The sequence below is a fragment of the Patagioenas fasciata genome, chromosome 1 (assembly GCF_037038585.1).
Source record: "Patagioenas fasciata isolate bPatFas1 chromosome 1, bPatFas1.hap1, whole genome shotgun sequence".
Classification (NCBI taxonomy): domain Eukaryota; kingdom Metazoa; phylum Chordata; class Aves; order Columbiformes; family Columbidae; genus Patagioenas; species Patagioenas fasciata.
The window spans coordinates 200,645,528-200,670,989 of NC_092520.1; the positions used below are offsets into that span (position 1 = coordinate 200,645,528).

At 43.9% G+C, this 25,462-nt stretch overlaps 1 protein-coding gene across 1 annotated transcript in view; it reads right to left on the reverse strand.

The window, feature by feature from the left end:
- Positions 1-5,068: 5,068 nt before the first annotated feature.
- The window catches only part of CDHR3 (cadherin related family member 3), a 39,554-nt gene continuing 19,160 nt past the window's right edge, over positions 5,069-25,462 (reverse strand). The window contains 10 exon segments of the mRNA XM_065855435.2: positions 5,069-7,120; positions 9,477-9,525; positions 10,577-10,608; positions 12,068-12,081; positions 13,485-13,666; positions 16,331-16,575; positions 18,201-18,372; positions 20,096-20,322; positions 23,789-23,887; positions 24,033-24,132. Coding sequence (XP_065711507.2) covers positions 6,777-7,120; positions 9,477-9,525; positions 10,577-10,608; positions 12,068-12,081; positions 13,485-13,666; positions 16,331-16,575; positions 18,201-18,372; positions 20,096-20,322; positions 23,789-23,887; positions 24,033-24,132 — 1,464 coding nt within the window. The 3' untranslated portion in view covers positions 5,069-6,776.

Here is a 25,462-nt window from a genome sequence, read left to right on the forward strand (position 1 = left end):
GTACAATAGGGTGACTCTGAGCCTGTTGCAGGCCTACGTTATGTAAAGACCGAGGTTCTACTTGTCCAACACACAAGGCTAAACAAGGAATGGTATGACGTGTTTTTTGACACTTCACCTGAGCATGTTTACAATCTTCCTCACCAGTCTTCCATTATTTTTCCACAAATGGCATAATCTCTTTCGGCATATGTCTACAGTGTTATGATGCCTCGATGACTCAGCTTTTTTTCCCTTGTTTTGCTCAAATTTACTTGTTTTTTCTGCCTTTTCCTGCTTTCCTGAGCCCTTAAACACCCTGGACCCTTCCCTCCTCCTGCCCCTGGGCCCTTCCCTCCTCCTGCCCCTGGGCTGGTGGCCCCCGGGAGGCAGCGCTGCACTGCACAGCCCCTCTGTCTGGTTATGGATGGATCCACAAACCTGGATCCGGGGAAAATAATAATAATAATAATAATAATAATAATAATAATAATAATAATAATAATAATAATGGCGGCCCCTCGGCCTGGTTCCCCGGTGGCTGAGCCACTGGGGGTCAGTGTTGCTCCGCTAAAGCCGCAGCAGCGCTGGGTCCCGCTGCCCCGGAGCGGGGAGCGGGGAGGATTCCGGGGAGCCCGGGGCTGGGTTGGGGCGGCCCTGGGCCACGGCGGCGCTGCTGGCGGCTCTGCCAGCGGGAGGAGCACGGCTGAGCCTGGGGCGCTCAGACATGCCGCAGTCGTGCTTCCCTACGGGAAGGTCGTGCCTCAGTTTCCCTGGCTGAAATGCGGTGCGTCGCTTGCCGCCCTCCTCTCTGCCAGCAGAGCCCGGGGGCCCAGGTGAGAACCTTCAGCTGAGTAGTTCGCCGACCAGATGGCAGAATCTCCCTTCTTTGCCATTGCTTTTAGTAATTACAGGAAAGGAGAGATGGCTAGAGCAAGCTGGGATCAGGCCAGCAAAGGGGATGCTGATGCTTCTCCTTTCCCCAGAGCCTGTGTGGCCAGACACGCACATGTTGTCCTGACAGCCTGCCTGGCCCCTGCCAGCCGCAGTGCCCAGAGCTTTGCCAGGTGTGCAGGTCTGGCAGCTCATAGGCACAGCCGCTCTGCTACCTGCAGGGATGTGCACCAACCCCTTGCACCAGGGTACGCACAGCCCCTCTGAAAACACAGCTGGCTGTTGTGTCTCACTGGCAGGCAGGGTGTTGCGGGGTGAACCCAGACAGACACACGGGCAGGGCAGGCTGTGCTGGACCCAGCAGGGCTAGTCCAGGCAGGTCCTGCACAAATATGTTGCTTCTGTTTGGACATCCCCTGCCAGTATCCATGGGAAGGAACTGAAAATCAGGCACAACTGCATGGCTGAACCAAGCCTTGCCTTGCCCATGTCATTCACCAACTGCTTTTTACAAGCCCTGAAAGTGAAGTGAGGACCTTGCTTCTAAATCCAGCCCCAGGGCAACTGTTGATCTGCTGCAGCTGGAGTTTGGTACCAGAGAACTACAGAGCAGTGGCATCCTCAAATGACATTCAGAGTAAGATCTATTGGTTTACTTTGCTTTCAAGTATGTCTTTGACTCCACTATTTGGAGCTTGCTGCAGAAACTCAGTGAGGCTTATGTTTGTCTTTGATCTCTTGGCCAGGCTTGTGCTCTTCTACCTGGCTGCTCTGAAGCACATCTCGTCACATGCTTCCAGGTGCGGACCGACCCCAAAGGCAGGTCCCAGAAAGCAGCCTGCAGCCCTTGGACATCTAGCAGAGCAAAGACAGTGCCCCATCTCCACCTGGGATCTGAGCAGGCAGCAGCAGAGCTGGGCAGACCTTTGTGCTTCGCTTCCTTGAGCACTGGTGCTGCAGCACAGACCTGCCCCCTCCTGAACAAGCTGAGCTGACACACAGCTGACCTACCTTTGCATGTGTGGTGCATAGGCATTGATATCTGATTTAGTTAGCCAGAAAGAGGTGCTTTTAAGGCACAATTCATCTGATCTATTCTAGACAGATGTCTGCTTTGCAATAAGTCACCCCCAAAGTGTCTTTTTCTCCCCAGTGACTACATGGGGAGCTTGCAGAGACTAGCTCAGACAAGGCATGTGTGGGTGAAGTCCAGCAGGTGCTGAGCCTTTGTTCAGCCTTTCAGCTGGAGCCTTGCAAAGGGCCTGTTGTGGTTGGGGATCTCCAACAACTCATCACTTGGGGTGTGTGCAATATGCAGTTGTAGCTGTTTGCTGTAAAAAGGTTATTTCCACGATGGTGTTGCAATCTAGGTCTCATAAAACAACTTAGCAGTTAGTCTCTTTGCTTAGGAGAAGGATTGTCTGACACCCTTGTCTGAGGGGATCCAAGACCCATTGCCTGCTCCTAGCAAGTAGTCACGAAGTGGTAGCCTTCTGGGCAGACATTCTCCATCACTGCAGCTGAAACTGTTCTCCAGTGTAGCTCTCTTGGAGACAGTGAACAAATACAGTATTAGCACTTTTACATTCCTTGATATAAATGAAGTTACATTGCCAGAAGCTCAGACTTCTGATGTTTATTGCAAGTGCTTCTTATAATAGCGACATGAAAGCACAGCATTTATACATTAAAAGTACATTCACTTTGAAGAAAAGCACAAAAAAAACCCAGCAATATGATCACACATAAACTACTGAGGGAACTAGACCCAGTCAGGAAAAGTGACCCATGCTCTTTCATAATTACTCTTGAATTTTTCAGAGCAATGTTAATCCAAAGGTCTCAAAGCACTTCAGAGATGTGTAATAGGTGGAGACACAACAATCAAAAGCTGTGGCAGAACTCACACTGATTTTTGTACACTTTGGATAAAATGAATGCTTAATGTGTATGTGCTGGTTTGACTTCAAAGCAAGTTAATTTTCTTCATGCAGTGAAACCCCTTTCTTTTTCATAGCTAGCGTGGTCATTGTTTGTATGTAGTTTGAGAACAAGAAGATAACACCTTTTTTTTTTTTTTTTCCCAAGTAACCTGCCAGTGTCTTTGAGTTGGAACAAAGAGAATGCAAGAGCTTGTTGTTATCTTAGTTGTCTTCTACGACCAAAGGTCTCTAAGCTCTCTGCCCAATGGTGTGAGGCAGCTGGAAAAGTGGGGCATGGATGGGGCAGACCTTGACTGACATCCAGGCTGATCAGTGAGAATATTTCATGCCATTAGCATCATGCTTCATATTTAAGGACAGTCGGATTTTCTGGCTAGGAAGACAGAGACCCATTCTGGTTCTGCTCCGTTTGGATTGAGTCCCTTTCAGGAGTTCCTTTATTTTGGCCTTTTGTCATCCTGCTGTTTTGCAGTGGAACTCTGGGCCTTTCTGCCTTTTCTGTCCTTTCCCCAGGATCAGCTGTTCAGGACCAGGATTCTCTCTTCCTGGGACAGGCTGCTCAGTGAGGACAGAGTTCATGAGGAATTGCATTTAATACCTTTTATTTTATATTCTATTTCAGTTTTATATATATTAGTAGTAGTGGTGGTATATTAGTGTTATTTTGTTATTTTATTAAACTGTGTTTATCTCAGTCCACGAGTTTCTCCATTCCTTTTCAATTCTCTCCCCTATTTGTTGGTGGGGGTGGTGAGCGAGTGGCTATTGTGGTTTTGATGCTACCTCGGGTTAAACCACGACAGCACAGCAGGCAGCTGGGGGTCAGAACTGCTGCCCTCGGCCACTCTGCTTGAACAGCCAGGCACCCTTCTTCCTTTTCTGATCTCATCAGTGTCATCACTCTAAAATAAATGGCACCAAAGTTCACACCTTGTAAATAAATACAGACTAACAGAGCTGTTGAAGACTAAAGAGTCTGTTCCCATCATCTAGTCTGACCCTCTACAGCAGCGTATCTTGACTTCTGAAGTCTTCAAATGGTGGAAAAGCCTCACAGTCTTAGCTAATTGTTCCAATCTTTAAATGCTTTCATTGTCTGGAGGCTGCACTCAATCCTTGCTCTCAGTCCATCTAGTGGCAGTTTTCAACACAATCTCTGTTCTCAAAGACACTTCTGAATGAAAAAAGCACAACAGCTGGTTTAACAATTAGATGAGGTTCATAGCATTTAAAGCTGTATTGCACAGCATAAGTATCATATGCTATATTATATGAGACAATATACATTTCTTTTACATATATTCAAAGTATCTTTTCATAACTTGTTTCACAAAATATGCAGTAAGTGTACATCTGGGTCAGTCAACTGTCTTCTCTGCTTTTGCTCCACCAAAGGCAAACCAAATAAATGACTTGCTGTGCTTTGGCTCAGTGAGACCCGAGTTTCTTCTTGATCTCTTCACAGGGAGGAAAGTCAATAGTAATAGGGGAAGCTGTCAGGAAAATGGTGCTGGTTTTGCAAAGAGCTGATACCCCAATAAATCCTTGTTATGCCTTGATTTTGTAGATCCTGTGCAGGGAAAATAGTTTTGTGCATGGCCAAAATAAGATCTTACAGTGAAGACCAAGATTCAGAATTAGTTGGAGCTGGAGATCAGCATTGGCCATATTGAACCAACAGTGTGAGTGAGGAAGCACATAGCTGTCCCTTAGGTGCAGCATACTTGTGTCCCTATGCAGCGAGTTGCATGTGACTCACAAGACAGCTTATTTTGCCTGAACCTGCCCCCAAAAAGCTGAGTGCATCAGCTAAGCTCCCCTCAAAAGGACAGAGGCATCCTGGGCAGTATTAGCTCTTAGATCTGACAGCTCTTAGACTCATGGTGTCTCTTTGTAGAGCTATCAGTTGCTCAGAGGTTAGAGTGTGTGAGCATCACAAGGGCAGTTGCTTTTCACCCAGCTGTTGGCCAGCTGTGACAGACTACAGCACCATCAGTGTTGGCCATGACAACGTGTTTGCACACGCAGATGTTCAGAGTGAGCATGCTGTGATATCATGTTGTGCTGCTGTTGGAATCTTTCCTGAGAAGGAAAGAAGTTTGTGCAGCTCAGTGTCAGGAAGAATAGTAAAGAACGATGAGTTTTCATCCATCTCTTTCTAGGTTTCCTGGCTGAAACTACAGCCTGTCTCTGTTTCCCCAAAATAAAAAAATAAATTAAACCAAAAAAAAAAAAAAAAAATCTCTCTTAATCACACGAGTAGAATGAGAGGAACCAAGAAAACAGAGTGGCTGCCTTAAAGAAATGCAAAGCAAAACAAATACAAAAGCCTCTGTGTCCTCCTGTCACGAAAACAATGCAGTTAACTTCTTCAGGTAATGAAGATTTAATGTTTGAAGGTGCCAGGGCTGCCTGTGGGTAGCTTTGTGTCACAGAGATAGAAGAATCAGTTACAGTAGTACTTACCAGTAACCACAGAACTTCTCTGTGTCACTGGAAAACCACCTGCATAGGAACTGAATGTATCATATTTACAGCACACAAATGCAAACAACAGTGGGTTGGGGTGCTGAACGTGTGCTCTTAGTGCTGGAGAGTCAAACACTATAACAACCACCGCAGACACAGCAAACTGATAACGTGCTCAGATAGTATAAATCACACTTTCCTGTCTTTGTTGCTGTGGTGTTCATGACATGGTTTCTGGTTGTGCAATGAAGTGGCATTTCAATGAAGACATTTGGTGTTTGTAAGGGAAGTTGTTCCTGAGCCAAACCGCTCCTTTGGAGCACGGCAAAGGGCCACAGCACCATGACGGGTGGTTTTGTGAAGTGTAGGATCTTTAGTGAAATTACATTGGAGCTCCTCATCCAGGTCCTCTAGTGTATAACAAAAAACAATGCATGTTACAGATTGGATAAAATCTTCATTGACTGCCCCTGCTCAACTTAAGTATTTTCTTTTGCCACCTGATATCAATCCCTTGCCACTAAAAAAACTTTTCGTAATCAGAAAAGAAAAGAAACCATCATATTGAGCATTAAATCATCATTTATAATTAATTTTCTTTGGATTAAAATCATTTTATGAAATCTTTCAGGGTTTGCTTGTTTTATGTTAGAGGTTACTAGACAGTACTTGCATAATACATGCCCACACTTGGAAAAGATTATTTCACCCCATGTGTTTAATGTCATTATTTTGAGTGTATTCCACTTGATTCTGTAAAACATTAAATATGCCAGAGGAAATACCAAAGGTGAAGATATTGAATGCTGCTGGTGTTAGAAAAGATAAATAAGCTGAAAGTGTTGACATGGCAGCCTGTGATACTGTAACAAGCTGTGGGTTTTCTCCACTCCAAAGCTGCTTTCAAGCCATGGTCTTTTCTACAGCAAGGTGGGAGGGCAAGGAAGAGATGAAATAAAACACTGAATGAAAAGGAAATATTTTTAGCTGTTACCAGCAAACATTTCAACCCTGATGTGCTTTTCACTCATTTTTTGCTCAGCAGGGACAGGAGACACCATTCACGAACGAGAAGCATGTGCATGTGGACACTGCCCTTCTCAAAGGCAGTCAGAGCAGGTGGCTGTGGCCATCTGGGGTGCAGAGCTCTTCCAGGAGGAAACTGCCAGCGGCTGTAGCTGGAGGACAGCCGGCACTGGATGCTTCTGTCTGTGACTCTCCTTTCATTTTAGCTTCCCCCCGCTTTCACCTCCTCCCCTTCTCTCACACTCTTACCTAAACCTGCCAAAGGTAATTCTGGCTTCCTCCCTCCTTTGAGTCCAGTTTATGCAGCTGTGCCCACCTGATGTTTTGCAGCTGGGATACATAGAGAGAAAATCACATCTGCCAGCATTTATTGATTCTTTGGTTGTTTGGAGTGGGGATCGCTTGGGAAGTGTCTTGGAGTCCCACGCATCCTGCTTTAGGGCTGGCTTAATGGCAACGCCGTGGTCATTTGGGGAGAGGAGGTTGGTATCTGCCCTGGGGGATTGGCGAGAATAAGCCCCTGTCCTCAGGCTCCTCTTTGGGCTTTTGCAATCTCAGCCGATCCTGGCCTGGTGTTTCTGATCACTCCGCTGAGGGCTTGGCAGCTGGTTTTGCCTCTGCAGTTGGCTCTTTCATCTTCCTTGAAGGCTCTTTTTTACTTGTTGCCTCTGCTCTATCTGTCTCTTGTCCACCATCATCTGCGCCACTGGATGTTACCTGCATGGCCGGCACCAGCTGAAGGAGCTCATTGCTTTTCTTCCACCTCCGAGCCCCCGACAATGTATTGAATTCATACATTTTGCCAGTAACTTGCAAGGGAGAAAATACAACTGATTAAAATCATTCCTGCTTTAGCAGATCAAGACATAACAATTCCCCTCAGGATGGGGTTGAAACAAGAAATGTGAGGCAGCTGGAATATCAGCTGAGTTGGGAAGTCAGTCCTGAGTGGGAAAGACTCATTTCCACAAGCAAGCGTGGGGATCTGGGTGTCATGGCGACCCCTCAGGGGAGATGCTATTCTATCTGTATATAAACTGACTCTGCAGTTCAGGGAATAGGAATATTCAAAATGCTCCCATTACAAAGAAAAAAAAAAAGGGACCTTCTTATCATTCTACACCTCTATCCAAGTTACGACTAGCATGGGTTAACATGGACATGCAACAGGCAGGTCCTAGTTGTTAAGACTAGCTCTCCCACAACTTTTGTCTTTGGCCATGCTGAGCAAGGCCACTGTATATGTCTGTACCTATTTTTTCTAGCAGAATTGCCTACCTGAGCTAGCAAAACCTGCTAGGAGCACAATATGCTACATACATCTTCCAGACCATGACAGGTCATCTAGGTGGATCCAAGATTTGGAGATCTGGGATCCCCAGTGAATTTTGGCTGTACGTATTTCTCCTCCATTTGCACAAAATGCCTTCCTCCAGGCCTGATTGCACATTGTCATTAACAGAGTGAAATACTACATATTTTCTGTTTGTGCAAGTATGTATTTCCCTAATATATATGTAAATAGTGCTAAATTTGAGATGTTTAGCACACTTGGCTACCTTTCCTTGTTAGAAATAATTTTTTTTTTAATTTTATATGTAATTTCTACTTCTACTTAAAAGCAAATGTCTTCTCTTTCAGTTATTTGCTACAGGTGGCAAAATTGCAATGCGTCCAGTGTGATTGCCTCACAGTCGAAATCACTGTTGTTTGTGAAACAGATGGAGAATCAGGAATAGTGGCACTTTTTTGTAATTAAACATTATTAATATGAGACAAACAAAACACCATCAAGGCCTGGAAAGAAGCAGTGGTTACATGTTGCTATATGTTACAATTTGTATCAGAACTAATGGTTTCTGACATATTAACACAATTTGAGCAATTAAAGATGAAACTGGATCTCTTTACATGTTATTTTTTCTCACTTGTTACAAGGCGGGCATGTTACAGCAGCCCAGATCAGGAAGCAGCTCCTGACCATCCCTCCTAATCATGTTCAACATGTGATGTCTTGGGAATTATTAAATATCATTTCCAAACCACCAACACATGATCCTCTCAAGTTTAGGATGAGCCATGGAGGGGAAAAAGGGAGGAGTGTGGCACACACATTTCTCTGTTGACACCACAAAGCTGTGTTATAGCTTAACATTTGCCTCAGGCATGACACAAACACTACAGCTCTGGAGGGCAGTTTGGATGGGCTCAGATATCTTTAAGTCTGATGTGGTCAGGTTTGCTGAGGAAAGGAGCCACCAGCTGTCCTGCAAAAACACCAGGCAGCAGCTCTTGCAGCAGCCTAGAGAACATCCATGTTTAATATTTTACAAATGCAGTTACATATTGGAAAAAGCAGGGACCTTGGAGCCCATTCCTCCAAATCTCTTTATAAATAGCAGGTGGGCTTGGATCTGGACCAAACTGGCATTGAGCAGCCTTGTGGATGGGCTTAATTGCACAGTAGGGTCCCATTTGTTCACCCAAATTCTACTGAAGTCCCCATGCCTAGTGTTTCCTATTAGCTCATGGTATCCAACAGCTCCAAGCCAGCTAATAAGAAACACAAGGTACAGGCACTCGAGTGGAAATTGGGCCAGATGAATCCAAGCCTTGAAACAAGCCTGCCTTCTGCTGGAAAATTTTTAGACCTATTGTTTTGGACTTATTTTTGGATCTATCAAAGACCTATTTTGACTGTGTCACACTTTACCAGCCTCCGCCCTTCATGCTGAGGCCCTCAGGCATTAGACGCAGTACATCTGCAGTACAGTCAGTACATCTGCAGCTACATTAATCTGCTGGCCATTTCCCAGACATAGGAAGGGTAAAAACACGTAGCCATGACAGCACTGGAGCCTTGCTGCAAACTGCTCCTCCCCTCCCACCTTCTTGTATCAGATCCATACATTCAGGTTTAGCAGAGGAGAAGTGAATAATCTGGCCATTGGATGTGTGTTTTCAAGACCTGTAAGTACATTCTGCCATCAGAAATGTTACTAAGGCACTGTCTTGATTTTCACTGTCTGTGGAATATTGCTCCCATTCTCCTTGGAAACAGCAAACTTGAAATACAAAAAGCAAATATCGAACCATATTTAAACCAACTAATCCCATTTGTTTCCAGCCAAATATTCATATCCACTGTTAATAGCTTTTTATTACCTGGGTCTCTGGCTTCTCCATCAAAGACAGTGTTTAGCTTTGTCATTGTCTGTGAAGAGAGACAAAATGCAAAATGAATTCTGTGAATTAGTTAAGTAAGAAGGAGGAGCAGTGACTTGGAAACCGTGACCTGCATGGATAGAGGTGGATTTGTACAACCTGCATATTGCGTTCCTGTAGGCTAGATTTAATCAAAACTGGCAACAAAAGCCATTTGTGGTGTAGGGTGTTGCCACTAGATGTTCAGAGAGTTAATAAGGTCTGACATGCTAAATGTCTCCACGTGTGTAACCATAAGATGGTCCCTTCCACCCAGAGGATGCTTGGGAATCCCCTCTCTGAAGAACTTGGGAAGGGAGAGTGAACTAATGAAAGTCCTGTGCAGCCTTTATGCTCTGAAAAATGAATGAAACATATTATAGTAGGAATAACTAAGGCATTTTGCTGCAAACAACTTATCAAGACTAAACTCTTGCAGCAGGGGTGTCAAAATCATTTTCACCGTGGGCCACATCAGCCTCGTGGTTGCCTTCAAAGGGCCGAATGTAAATTTAGGACTGTATAAATGTAGGAGCAGTTACATTGATACAGCCCTAAAATTACATTTGGTCCTTTGAAGACAACTGCAAGGCTGATGTGGCCCCTGGTGAAAATGTATTTGACACCTCTGCTCTACATCTTGGGTACACTTGTGTACCTTACTGGTTGGGCTCAGGTGGGTCAGGGTTGGCTGTGCTGGTGTCTCAGCAGCATAATGCGTCCATTAGTGATGCTGGGACACTTGTCCTCCTGCCTGTATGGCTGCAGCAGGTCTCCTTGTCAATGCTCCAGGCACTTCCTCTATGGCTTCCCACATACAGGGCTGCCAGAGAAGCTGGAGAATTTGGCACTTGGAAGCAAAGGCTGAGCATCTCAGTGCTGCTTCCAAATACAGAGGCTGGCTGGAGCACTGAAGTGTTTTTCGTTTGAGACCAGTCCATTTTTCCTCATTTTGATATTCTCTTTGGAAAACAGATGCCTTTCATAGAAAGGGTCTCACAATCATTTGCATGGTGGGGCGAGGCAAAACAGGGTTTTGTTTTGAGGCTGGCAGTACTCACCACAACCACTTCTTTCTTAGGTTTCTTCTTTTCTAAAGAAAAGGAAATGCACATTCTAAAGAATCGGATTTTTCTGACAGTCACCATAGACACGAAAGCCAAGATTTCCTCAAACAAATAGACATTCTTGGTACCCAACTTCTGTGGCATCTCCCATGAGCCTTATTTCTTTTCAAAGCATGATCCTTCATACTGTTTGAAAAGCAAACTCCTTCACAGAATTTTGGAGTGAGAATGCAGGGTTGCCAATGACTAATCAAATTTTAGCCTTGAAAGTTCTTATTCCTTCAGTAATGAATAAATAACAACGGTTTCTTTAACAAATTTCACATTCTAAATAATACAAACACATATAGAAATTCACCTTTCAGAATATTTGAATTCTAAATGTAATTTTTTTTTTCATGGATGTTTGTAGTTACAAAGCTTGTGCACTTAGAAATGCACGTGGAGACAAAACAGGGAAGTGCTGCAGATCCAGTCAAGTAAAATTCAGATTGAAGAACAGTTTGGTTATGTGTGAATTTACCACACTATTAACTCATCCCACATGCGAATACAGCAGCAGTACCACAGGCATCTTGACAGCACGAATTTGTGGATAATACCCAAGTAGTTGTGATTTCTTGCTTGCTCCTTGCCTATTTAATGGCCTTTCTTTGGAGAACTGTACACCTGGCCACCAACAAGCTTTACAACCGGGCATGCAACACTCTGAAGTGCTGCAGATGGGTCCCAACCTGAGCACTGATGGCAAACCTGTTCTGTCTGGCCTTTGCTGCCCAGCATTTGGGAACCAGTTTTTCAGAAAGCACCCATCATCCATTTTTGGAAACCAGCCAGTGCTGAAATGTCTCAAATTGGGCAACCAAGACAACAGCTAATTTCATTAGATTTTGTTAGCTGTGTGTTTTTTTCAAGCTTGGAGATACTAATTGAGTAGAGGGAGTTATAAAAGCAGGGTCTCACTGAGCCATGCTTGCTAGCGGAAAGCTAACGGGACTAAAAGGAACAAGACTGCTTAAAAAAGCACTTTTAAAATATGTGCAACTTATACCCCTGCTAAGTTATACAACCCCCTTTAAAAACACCAATACTCTAAAATAAATCTTCAGGTACATGAAGTAATGGTGTCAAGGGAACAAATGAAAGCACCAGAGAGCAGGGAATTAGAAAGGAGAAGACTATTGAAGGTGCTGCAGAGGGATGGGATTCTTTTTGGACACGTAGCATATGAATTGCATGTAAAAAATACACTCATTTTTTAGCATCCATGCCAGAATATCAGGCTTTGGTAGTTAATAGATTTGAAGAACAAAAGGACCAGGAAATCACTTACGCAAGCCTCCCATAATCAGCCAGGGTTATTTAATCTCAGTACTCATGTACTGGGTCACATTTATTTTTTTAGAAATGGATTTACTTACTTTACACTGAATCGTAAACAAGGTCTTGTTGTTAAGTATTAAAATATAGAAAAGAGGTACACACCTGGAGCATTTATCCTGTAATGAAAAAAGATTAAGAGTGTAGTTAACAAATGTCATACGTGTGTGTACACAAAAATATCACGCTTTGTTCTCAGTCATTTGGCAAGAAGGATGTGTTTCCTTGAGTTCTGGGATTTGCTTGATTTGTTTGGTTTCTGGTTTTGCTTTCACTGAAGGCCTGCATCATTTAATGCTACTCTCAAACAGGAAAACAGCCTTGAGCATTGCTCTAACCCTTCTCCAAGAAGAGATGACGTTAAAAAAATAAAGTCTTATTGATGATAGCACGATGGATTTTTATAATTGGGAAAAACATTTTAAAATATTGTCACGTTTTCCCATTCTTGGAGGAAGGTCAATTTTTTGATTCAGTGTGCTCAGATAACACCTTTTAAAATATCTGAAAGATTGTAAATGTTTTTGAAAACATAGCAATTGCTCTTTAATGGGAGAGCCTGGCTCCAAATGAATCACTTGCCTATTGATAAATAATAACAATAGTCAAGCTATATGCTGCTAGTTTCATTTGTCATTTTTATCACAAATTGCTAAATTTCTTCCACACACCATTTGAGTTATAATCACAGCCATATACTACCTCTTTACATTTACTATGATTTCTAAATTTAAGTCCAAATCCTAGGAATACTTATGGAAATCTTTTTTCTTTCTTTTTTTTTTTTTTTTCAATCTCAATCCACTTAACGAGCTCCTTATCTTTGTTTTGTGAAGTAAAAAGTCAATTTAGAGGCGGCCTGGTTCCAGCCCACTGAGACAGCAGCCAGCAGGGATCTCTGTTGCTTCCCACAATGAACCAGAGCTGGTCCCAGGTGCTTCCATGGCTTTTGCCAAGCACGAGCACTTAGAGGTACCACGAAGTTTTATGGGCCAGAGCCTTGCAACAGGCTTGGCTAAAACTCCAGGAAATCTGCAGAAGTCTTGCCAGAACAAAGAATTTGGCATGAGTATCAAGGTTTGAAAAGGACTCTGGGATTCATAGCTGAGAGGTAGGAATATGCATCCAGTAACTACCTAGGTGGGAGCTCCCTTGGAGTGGCAGCCAAATGCAAACCAAAAACATTCGTATTTTTGGTGAGCACAGTCAGGCATGGACTCTGGCTGTGCCTCGCAAGTGCAGCTGCCTTTATAGGTCATAATTGTTAATTCCACTGTTACCTTCAGCTAATGTGTTTGTTAAACTACTAGTAAACCCACAAAATAAAATGTCTTGGACACTTTTCCTTGATTTAATATCATTAACTCCAAATATCACTGTAGCTGGTAATACTACAGTGAAGGGTATACTGCTATAAAGTATTCAAAGCATAGGTTTAATTGCTGCTGAAAGGTGTGAGCTCTCTCTGACACTACTGGCTGTTGCTGGGCACTTCCCCAGCGTGACATTTGGCAGGACTCACAGAGGTGTGCCGTCTGCTCTGCCTGCCGGAGGGCGGCGAGTGCGGACCCATGTCATCAGCAGGAACCCCAGGTACCCCAGCAGTCCGAGGAGAAGCAAACTGCCGAGGGTGATGACGAACGGCACGTACCACGCCGAGTCAGAGTAGAGGTTTTCCCTTTTTGTCACAACAGTGAAGCTGGGCTGTCAAAACAAGATAGGAAAAGCTCCTCAGGGCTGTTACTGACACCAACAGCACCTTTCATCTGGCTGAACTTCTGCGCTGAAGTACCTGGCCCCAGGGCTTTGCAGATGATGGGCATAGGGAGACAGTGTCTGCTGGAGACAGTGATTCATCCCGTGATCCTGATTGCCATGCCCTGCCAATTGCCAAGGCAGCTCAGTTGACTGAGATGGACCATTGAGCTCCTACAGCAACCAAGAGCAGGTGAAATGGAGCCCACCCACAACACAAAAATGAGGTTCCAGATCATCTTTCAATGCCTTATATTCAAACAAGTATGCCATGGTGGGGTTTAAAAGCCTCACGTTGCCTGAGAAGCTGTGAGTGCACTGTTGGAAGGTAACTCCAGGGAATACTGCCATCACCAAGATAATGGTTTCTTGTTACCTAAGGCAAAACTGGAAGTAGGTCATCTTCACTGCAGTGATCATTCAGCCCCCTTTGCAAGAGGAGTTAAACCCCAAGGAATTGGGTTATCATATAAAAATAAATGAATCTCCTTTTTTTTTTTATTCTCCCTGTGACTTGTTCCAGAAGGGAAAATCACACTCCCTGAGCAGTTGCAATCTCCCACATCTTCCTGAGTGCTAGGAGATGCAGCTCTGAGCTGGCACTTCACTTGGCACTGGCAACCCATTCATTAGGGTCCCACCATGAAACTATCCTCACATGGATCAGCATTTACTTGTTTGTTCTACCAGGATCATTATCTAGTGTGGCACTATCAGTTTTGATTGTGTGTTGAAGATTTTATTTATTTTTCTTTAAGACGTGTAATCACATTGTGTACAAGATTTAGTAGGGTATCTGTTTGTTTCGTATTTAAGGATATCTTTAACTTATTTAGACTTGCAAAAATTGGCAGGTAGCTGAACTGAGTAAGAGTAACTACTAAAAAGAAAAGTTTAGAATGAACATTTGTCAGTATCTAGTGTCAGTCAATGGTGCTGGGTACATCCAATCCTTGGACAATCTCTCAGATAATCTCAAATTCACCACCACAACTCCATCCTCACTGGGACTGAAGTCACAAATGATGTTGTATAACAGAGCTTCTACTCTACAATACCAGCTTTCCAGCATCTGATTGATCAAGTTGCTGCACTGATCACATGTAAGGAGTAGTGATGGGAGAAGTTGCTGCAATGGAATTGCTCTTCTGGAAAACAGACTGAAAATAGAAGGCTGATATCTCTGGGGAGACAGGTTTAATGCTGTGGTATGTGGTCTAGACTGTTTGTATTTGTGGTAAAGCACGGGAAAGAAATACAGAATAAGTTTTGTTATTCAGCTTAGCTTTTCATTTCCACATCAAGTAGGGGGAGGAAAAGGCTGTGAGAAAACCATTTATTCCTTCCCAACAGAGCATTAGATAACAACAGGTTTATTAATCAGTCTGTAAGTTTGGATTTAAGCATTTTCATAGCAAAGCATCCAGACTTGCATGTGCTGTTTGCAGACAGAATCCTCTGGTTCTAGCTCAGTTACCAATAGCCTCTAGCAAATCTGGATCATTCTACAGTTCTTTTACCCCTTCACCAATATCCTCATATTTTCATTTCTGCATGCAAGGGAGAAAAGGGTAATGCCATCTGCAGGCAGGCAGAACATGGATGAACTCCAGAGGATGGACACATGGTGCAGCAAGGGATGAAGGCAGCAACCAGCAGAAGGATGAGGACAGAGTGGTCTGTACCCTCAGGCTGTGCCACTTCTGCAGGCAGGATGAAAGCAAGTTCTCCTCAGGTCCTGCACCTGAGGTTGGAAATCATCTCCAAAATGAAAGTGGTGAGACAGAGCTTGCCTGGGATGGCTGTGTGGAAGAGTAGCCTGTATTGCTGTGATACAAACTCCCAGCTCCACAGGCTGTGCAAGGCCAGATCCCATCCCAGCTGCCGAAAGTAGTGCAGGCTTCTCCAGTTCAGCCATGGACCACCACATGGATAGGGAGAACCAGAAACACCCATCCCACTCCTCCAGCTTTGTCTGTTTGAAACCTCAGCAACACACTGAGACTGTGCACAACTGCTTCAATTCCTGACAGAATGCTCAAGGTTGTATGTGAGGGTGACCTCAGGGGTGGAAAAAGGTCCCTACCAAGTGATGAGGACCTCTTGTTGTTGCTGTGGCCTGTTTCAACTTCTGTAGCCACAGATTAATGTGTCCCACTGCTAAAGAAGCACATTCAAGTGCAAGGCAGCTGAGAGTTAACAGCTATGAATAAAAAAAGAGGTAGTGCAAAATGCATGAGGTAATTGTAAGGTTCCAGGCAAAGGTTAACCCCTGCTCTTTCCTTATTAATAAAGCTGCCAAGATCATTAACTTTCCAGTTGCATGATAATGGCAGCATGCCCAGTCCTTTGGCTACTTGCCCTTTTTGTTTTAGAAACTAAAATAAAAAACATATGTTATGACTCTGTACCTGGGACCAATCCTTCATGACACTAAGCACATCAACCACCTTTGACTTCAATCGAAGTGCACAAGGCTCAGCACTTCCCAGGACTGCACCCACTGTAGGTTATTTATTTCCTTTTGCAGACATCTACCCTCTTTTCTTTGAACTTATGAAGATTAGTCCATAAAAGAAATGCAGAACTAGCAATAAATTTCAGTGAACTTACTGTGGTGGTAATGACAGTAGTTGGGTTTGGGATAACTCTGATGCTTAAAGTCACCGTTCCAGTTTTAATGAGGTGTGCAGATTTGTCCCTGGTAGATAGTAAATTGTCATCTGTTATATGGACACGCAGTCTGTAGACCCAGTTTGTATCAAGTCCACTCTCATAGTCAAACCTTGACGCAAGAATCAGCCGAGATACGTTAGAGCCAGCACTTGGTGAGAAGGTGAAATGATTGTTCACATTGCCTGAAAAAACAAACAAACAAACAAAACAAAAAAAAAACACCCCCCCAAAAAAAAAAAAGTAAAAAAGTTTACTTTAATCCTACATTAAAATAAATGCATGGAACAAGGAAAAATATCAGTTTCTGTTGATAACTTGTTCTGGAACACTATGCACCTCTGTGGTGAAATGTCATTGACAAGAGTGGCTCCTCAGTCTTCTTGAAACCATATAAAATAATTTAAAACAATATAGTCATAAAAGCACTAAAATACAGAAAAAGACCCTCTATGGGGACACAGCTGAGAGGAGACTGTGGAGATGCTTCAGAGCCACATAGGGCACACAAGAGGTCATCCAAACAACCTGTCTTTACAGACTGGACGGCACCCTGAACTAGCAGCACCCAGCTGGGGTGAGGACCCTACACTGTTGCAGGTTCATTCCACTACTGGGATGTCCCTGGAGTGGCCACATGGGCCACTCCAGCCCCTCCCCATGGTTCTCCACGGCACAGGCCTTTGAACAGGTCCTCCAGAAGAGAGATAACAACTCACGGACATTAATTGCCTCCAGGGCTCTGTCTGCACTGTAGAGGCAGAGAAAGGAGTTCTGTGATGCTCCCCACCTCTCAATTTCTGTCCCTAATAGCTGGAGATCTGCTAGTGGCTTGGGTTGCAGGCAAGCCAGCCCCAGCTGTTAAGCTCCAGGCAGATCACTCGTATGAGAGACCAGAACCATGAGAAGGCACCAGATACGCTTTGGTTTTGCTCTTATTGCTGCAAAGTTGAAGTGACCTTGAAGGCCACGTCTACCACACAGCACCAAATGGGCCATGGGCTGCTCTGTAGCTCAGAGGCCAACTGCATGGCACTGCTTATGTCTGTACAGCCAAAACTGGACCTGCGGTCAGACCCTGATTTACTAATACAAACACAGCCTTTATATGCTCCTCTGCAGCTTTAAGAGGCTACAACAGGACAGAGTTTCTCTCTTTTTATGCTCACAGCTTTTTACTGGCACCTGGGCAATCTGTTCTCTCCTTCTCAGCAGTCACCTCAGCAACAAAATAAAAGGAATTGCCCTGAGAGAATGTGTTCTCTGTTCTGTGAAGCCAAGCATCACCCTATACCATTGCTGTTCTCTAAGTGGTTGCAACTGATTATTAGGTTCAAACAAATATTCTTAAAATCGGGGTTTAATGCATACAGCATGAACTGAGGACATGCAGATTTACTCAGTTGTTTTGAACAGTGTACCAGCATCTAAAGGTGAGGTATACACAGTAACAGAAAGCATCATTGTTTCTCAAGATTTACTCATCTGTAATTGGAAGGGAAATTTGACCTGCATATCACTCCAGCTCATTCTTCTGAAGTTCTTATCAACTGTGTAATTAATTGCCAATTAATTAACATGGTAAGCAATCCAGTCTTGCAAGGGAATGGTTCTAGGTTGTAGCACCAGTAGCTGATTTGTTGAGAGACAGCTCTTGTGGTAAGCAGCAACGTAATGATATGCAGAACCTGAGGATCACAAGTAGCTCACCATGAAAAGTAGCACATAAACTGTGCTAGACTTTCATTTACAAATCAAAGTAAACCATCCATATTCACGAATTTTTGCACTCCTCCCAGTAACACATTACCTTCATTTATGAAGTAACGGAAAGACCTAGGATCAGAATCGCGATCTTTACATTCAATCCTGAAGCCATTAATATTGGTCCCAACTGCTAAGCTGACTGGGATTTGAAACGAATAGAAATTGGGTGAACAAACTGGTTCTTCATCATTTACTTCCAGAACATTGACAGTTACCTGAAAGAAAAGAGCAAGAGCAAGCTGAAAGCTCATCCACTGCACTGAGCCAGAATTTTGTGAATGTCAAAAACTGTTTGGCTTTACCCATTTTGCTTATTTGATCAACAGGATTTGAAGAGCAATGAATCTATCTATCTAGTTTCTGCCAGAAAACATCTATGATCATTTGACTTTCTTGTGATCAGCTCTCTTCTGGGAGCAGGTTCTTTAACCTAAATCATCTTCCCAAACCACAGTGGTTTCAAGCTGATGTTTTTGACTCTTTGAATCACTTGAAGTGTGTCATAGCTAGAATGAGAAATAATAATAGTACCAAGTATTGATTAAATTTCCTTTCAAAACTCTCAAATAGCTTCACAGTCATTAGTTAGGCTTCTTAGCGTATTTTATAGTATTTCAGAGCATGATCCATGCAAGGAAGGAAGGTAGAATCCTTATAGACTGACGGTTCTAGTGAGAGAGAAATGCTGGTAATGCTTTTTGCATGGCTGGGAGTACCCTGGGTTGTGCTAGATGTCAGCTAGATGTGTTTGATGTCAGCTGGGGTTAGCTGGCTGAGAGCAAAAGGTTGCCCTTCTCAAAGATCTCTCTTCTAATGTCTGTCGGTCTTTAACAGGCAGCAGATAAACTTGTCATCATAAAAACCTCCTGATGCTAAATTTTCCTTAGTCATCAACTTGAAATATTATAGGTGATAAAAAGATTAAATACCTCCCACTTAAGATCTCCATGGGTAGTGCTTGGCTGGAATAGAAAGCAGGCCTAGTACCTGTATCTCTCCCCAACAGATGTGCAAAAATCAAACAAAAGGCAGTCAAGAGGGAGAAGACATGAAAAGAAGTAAAAAGGAGTCTGTATGTGAGGGACACTGGAATTCTTTGAAAGAAGTGACTACATAATACCTTTGTGGATATATAATCTATTTTTTTTTTCTCAATAAAATAGGTCTGGGCATCACAGCCTTACTGATTAATATTATCATGGTCCTTGGCATGCTCTTGGCTCCTGCCAGATAGCACCATCAGGGACAAAACTGGATCACAGTCAGGGGGAGGCATGTGCAAGGGACCCTCCCCAGTAGCCCACATAGACACAGCTGTACTGGGTGGACCTTCTGACATCATCACAAGAGGCTGTCCAAACCCTCATCCCATCACCAAGGTATGCAGATGCAGCACATCCCTTCTGTCCCACCCCATGAAAACACAACTCCGATGGGCTGCAATATGATTCTCACATTACTTTGGGCACTCTGCAGTGAAAAAATGTCACATACAAAATCAAAAGTATTTTCGAGGGTCAAGAGTCACTACACGAGATCTGTAAGAGACTTGGCACTAAGTATCACTAAAATTAGGTTGTGCTACCTAGCCTCAAGGTTCTGTCCTTTTTCTGTCTTCCAGAATATATGTTGCCATAAAGAATATCTTAAATTGTCTAGGGCACAAAAAACAATTTCACTGCCCAGGTAAAATTAGAAAAAAATAGACTGAGAAACAAAACCCACAGAGTTAAAAACATAAAAATATTACTTTAGTCCTCTTTGTAAGAGATAAACCAAGACTGAGTGAACACCACCTCTTTCATTTGACTAATATACAGCTCTGTGCAGGGGTGGACTTGCCTTTTACAGACCAAAGTGCTTTGCCCAATGTCATACCATTCTTATCAGAAGGGACAAAAATGTAGATGAAGAGGTAGAAGCAGTGGATTTACTCACAGACGCTGTCACAGTCTTCTCTTGATCTGAGGCCTGTACTGTGAGAATGTGTTTCTGCGTTGTTTCATAGTCTAATCTAGCTAAAATCTTCACAACTCCTTTGGTTGGACTGATCCAGAAGATACTTGTGTAATCCCTGGTGCCTCCTCCAGCTATGATGGAATAAGTGATGACACTGGGTGGCCAGTCCTTGTCTCTGGCATTCACCTTTCCAACGCTGGATCCAACTGAGAGACAGAAAATCCGTATTTCATTAACATTTTAAGGAAAAGGAAGTACAGAGTACTTGTTCCAACGAAAACCCAATGAAGCTGAACTGAAGATTTGTTTTAAAGATTTCACTCCAAAAAGGTAAAGCGAAGGTATGAGAAATACTAGTTCACCATGCTGTGCTATGGCTCTTCCATGTATGATTTGCCTGATAGCCATAAATACCAAAACATGAGAAGCATGTAGGGAAGCACAACAGAAGAGCTCTGGTGGTCAGGGCCACCACAAGCCCTGCACCGACATGCACAAACTCCTGCCTTGTGGCAGCCCAAGCTCTGGCTTGGTTCTTGGTGTAGAGGAACAAGGCTCATTGTCTGCCTTGAAAAGCAATTGCTGCTCTTCCTTCTTAGGTGTTTGAAAAGCAGTTTGAATTACTTTCATGCTGAGCATGTATGAAGCAAACTACAAATGGCAGTGCTGTAAACTGTGAGAACAAAGCTGGGACTGTGCACACCCACCTCTGCAGACACTGATTCAATGCTAAATGCATCCACATGACTCATGCACATAGAGGATGAATAGTCTACATGCACAGAGTAAGACAGAAGATGGATGTAGAAGAAGGATTGGCTTTTTTTTTCTTTCCTGACCCTGTCAACTCCAGCCCTACTGCAAACTGTTGGCTCCTGTTGGGTACAGCAATAGCAAGTACTCTGTTAATGTCAACTCAGCTCTAAATAAAAGGCAGTCTGTGTCCAAAAGTATTTCTCTTGACAGTCTCAGTAACCAGCAAAGTTCTGTGGCCAACACAGAGACATTTACAGACATAGCCATGACACAGGTGGGTTTCAAGTGTTATATTTCAAAGGTACACGTCAGTGGTATGAGGAGAAACACACAGAATAGGAAATGCCACTAAATTCCCTGCATTATATCCACTGCGAAACAGTGTAGAAAGCCAAGCTCCATCCATGCACCATAGAAAGAAAAGCTGGGCAAGAACAACAGTCTGCTGATCAATGCGAGGTGGTGGTATGAACACCTGAAGGTTGGGCTCCTCTGCTGAGTGCCCACCCTGTGCCTCCTTGTCCTCCCTTAGCCCTCCTTGCTTTCCTGGCAGTTTGGCTCCTGTGGGGGCCAGGGCTACCAGGGTCCCTCTACCAGGCAGCCCCTCTGGGAGCTGCCCCTGCCTCCCCCAGTCTCCCCAGTCTCTCCAGCTCCCTTCCAGGCCAAGCTGCAGCTTTGCCATACTCAGTAGCGGCCTCTCCATAGGGCAGGCAGGAGTGATTTTTGCAGACCTGCGGGCCTTGACAGGATACTCCTGGCCAGAAAAGGAAGAAAACAGAGAGCTGAGGATGAGGGCTGGAAATCTGGATTTGCTTCTTCACCCATGGCAAGGGAGAGGAGCTCATGGGCAGGCTGGCGGGGCTGCTTGAAGTATGTCTTTTCCTCCTCCCAGCCCTGCCTCCTGGCTTAGGCAAATGGACACAGAAGCACCACAGAGCCTACAGCTCTGCTGACAAGAGGCACAGCTGCCTTCACCTGTGCTTTGAGCCTGCCCTGGCCAGAATAATTCGATGAATTCAAGCAGATGTGAGATTATCTGGCTGCTAAATCTCCTGGAGTTTCATGAGCAACTTCACCATGTTCCACTCAGGTGCAGTGATGCAACTGGACATCTTCCTCGGTGGTGTAGCCATTGGGGCTGGTTTGTGAGTAAGAGTAGCCTGGGACAGTGCTGGATGTGCTGGAGGACAGGGCTGCAGTTCAGAGGGGCTCAGCAGGCTGGAGCTATGGGCCAGCAGGACTTGGGAAGCTCAGCACAGACAAATGCAAAGTCCTGCACTTGGGCCAGAAAAAGCCCATGTGTCAGTGCAGGCTGGGACTGACTGAGCAGGCAGCAGCTCTGCAGGAATAGACCCCAGGGCCTGGTGGACAGGTTATACATGAGCCACTGGGGTATCCTTGGCCAAATGGAGACCACATTCTGAGCTGTATTAACAAGGGTCTTATCAGCACATGGTGGGAAGTGACTATGCCACTCTGCTCAGCACTCATAAAGCTACCTGTGATCAGTTTGGTGACCCAGGTACAAGGAGCATTGCCAACAAACTGGCTGGGAAGGGCCACTAAGGTGTCAGGGGCTAAGCAGAGGGTGCAGAAGGAGAGGCTGATGAGGCTGGGTTTGTTCAGACTGGAGTAGGGAAGGCAAAGGGGGAAATTAATTGCTTTGCTCCACTGCCTAAAGGATATCCAGAAAACCAAGACATTCTCTTCTCAGAAGGAGACAGTGAAAGGTCAACAGAGAACAGACACAAGCCGCAACACAGGAAGTTCCAGCTGGATACAAGCTAAAATTACCTAAATGAAGGTTGCTTAGCTGCAACAGGGACTCAGAGAGGCTGTACAGTCTCCATTCTTGGAGATTTTAAAAATTCATCTGGATGAGGCCCTGAGAAACCTGATATAAGTGTGAAACTAGCTTCACTTCGAACATGAGTTGGACTTGAAACCGCCAGAGCTCCCTTACAGCTTCAATTATTCTGTGACCCTAAGAAGTCCAGAATGAGGGTCAAGATTTATCCAACATCTATCTAACGGACCCCTCAATTTTTTCTCAGGCAACAGAATAAAGCCAGCAAGTGAGGTCCTGGGACAGAAGTTCTATATTTGGTACATTGGGTCATATGAGGGAGAGGCTGAAGCTGGAGAAGATGCCATTCCCATGCCAACTTCTCTGCATCCCAAGCAGCACGGCACAGAACAAGGCTGGCACTTGCGATTGGCATGTGAGGATTATCAGGGATGCAAGTGACACTGCTCGGCACACTCATGAGGTGCAGGACTCACCAGGGGACAGGGAGGGTGCTGAGGTGGCAGTCAAGCACATGAAAAGTTTGAACAAATTCAGTTTTAAGGCCACGTTTGCAGCCGCTGGTCCTGGGCTGTTGCAGGAATGGGAAGGACCCTGGCTCTGGGCACGAGGAGCTCCTCTGGCTGAGCCAAGCCTCCTCCTCCAGGCGCTTCCATCCTACCTCCAGGGTACCCACTGCACCCGGGGCGAGTTGGGTCTAAGGGGACAGAGGGGTGGCCAACCTGCACCATGTCTGAGCCCGGGGAGTCCTCACTCACCTGTGTCAGTTTATCGCGATTTCTTTGCACCATCACAGTCCCTCCAAAAGGCTAATTTAGCAAGAGCAGAAAGACAGTCTAAAACAAGACATCTGAGTTCAGTTTCTGGCTCTGTCACAGATTTCTTGTGCAATTGCTGAATTTTAGTGTGTCTCAGCTTCCATCTGTACAACTGGAGTTGTTGCCAGTTTTGTCTATTTAAGGGTACTAGGTGGTTGTATGGTGAGACCCCAGTTGAACCGGAACTTCGAGCCATTCTCCTCATTCAAATACATGAAAATCCATTTGGAGCAAAAAGTACTTATCAACATGACATTATTATTTTTATCATGTAGGTACTACTTACTGTACCTTTAGCAATTTCTGGAACACTGAATTCATATGATAAATTACTGAAGACTGGAAAAAATTCATTCACTGGCTTTATCCTGATGTAAATGTAGATGATATCTGGAAATACAACAGAAGATTAAATCATGCTTAAGTATGGCTGCGAAATTTTCTCATGCATATATTCAAAATACATATGGCATTCTTCTCTCCATGCTGTTACAGCACAGGAAAATATCAAAAGAAGTGTAAAAGGGATACTTGCCTGAGTAGCTAGGACAGGCAATATCTTGCACCCTGACAGTCAAAGAATAAACTTCAACTCCTAGATTAGCTGGGTTTTCTAAATCAATACTTTCAGTCATCTAAATTAAAAAGAAACACAGTTATATTTATACTTGCTTACATAAAGTCACAACACTCATGATGGAAATTGCTTTTTTCAGCATTCTGCAAGTGTGGTCTCCCCCTTGGATATACAGAATTGCCATGTAGTAGTAATATAGACTATTAATCAGTTAAAGGACTGAATTCCAGGCTTTTTCTACATGTTCACACTCTAGTGTCTCTTGGCAATTGAAAACACTTTCCTTCTGCCAATAAAATATCTTCCCCTATAGTGCAGGAAATTTTATCATATGGATCATAACGTCTTGGCCTTTTACCTGGTTAATTCAAACAGCGTGTAATGAGCTGGCAATTTGCTGTGCCCTTTGTTGGTTCAACAAGAATCTGCTGTTGCTAAATAGTAATAGTTACCCCTTGAGCTCATGCCTGCAGACACGTATTAAAGGTATCAGGTTCAGCCACAAGTGTTTATCCAAGAATCAAGTTGTTACTAAATGGTTGCTCATGCAGATTTAAATTCTAATCTCCTGAACTCTCTGGAGGAGCCCCATAAACTCCAGGGCAAGAGGACTAAAGCACAAGCATCCACTGCTTATCACCTACAGGTAAATTCCTGCAGGGACAGGACACTGCAAATAGCCTGTGGTATATTATATATACACGGTGATCAAAGGGCTGACAACAATCATGTCCCATGCAGCAATGAAAATGCTTTTAATGTTGGCAGATGAAGCAGCTAGTGGCAGTGCTTATTGACATGTACACCTCAGATCAAAAATTAAAGTAAGTCATGCAAAATTGTTTTACTGCTCCTGTAGCACTCTTGCTTTTTAGATGGAACGCCTATTTTTTGTTGTTTCCTTTTTTCTGTATTTGTCCACAGTTCTTTTTAAAGTAAGGAAAAAACCACCACTGCACATGTCCAGCAACAGGTGGAGGTTCCAGTCAATGCAAATATACCAGCAGCTATCAGCATACGGAATCCATATTTTGACACGCACAGTAACACAAGTACAAATCCCACTACACTTTTGTGAAAATTTACCACTCAAAGTGGTTTTACAATTCTGACCAGTGAGGCTGGGAAGTATTTACTGAGTGTGGGATTTCACAAGTATTTCAATTCTTCATGCTGAATAACACAGATCTTCCACAGTCTGTCATGAATAGTTGGGTATGAAATGGAAACAAATTTCTCTGTTTATCCATATCAAAATTAGTGCTTCACACTCCCTAAAAAAGGAAGGTTTTTTTTCAATCATTTCTAACACATTTATTTAAAACTGGAGAAAACAGTTCTCTGTTCACCAAATTCCATAGATTCCAAAGAAAGTATCCTATCAAAGG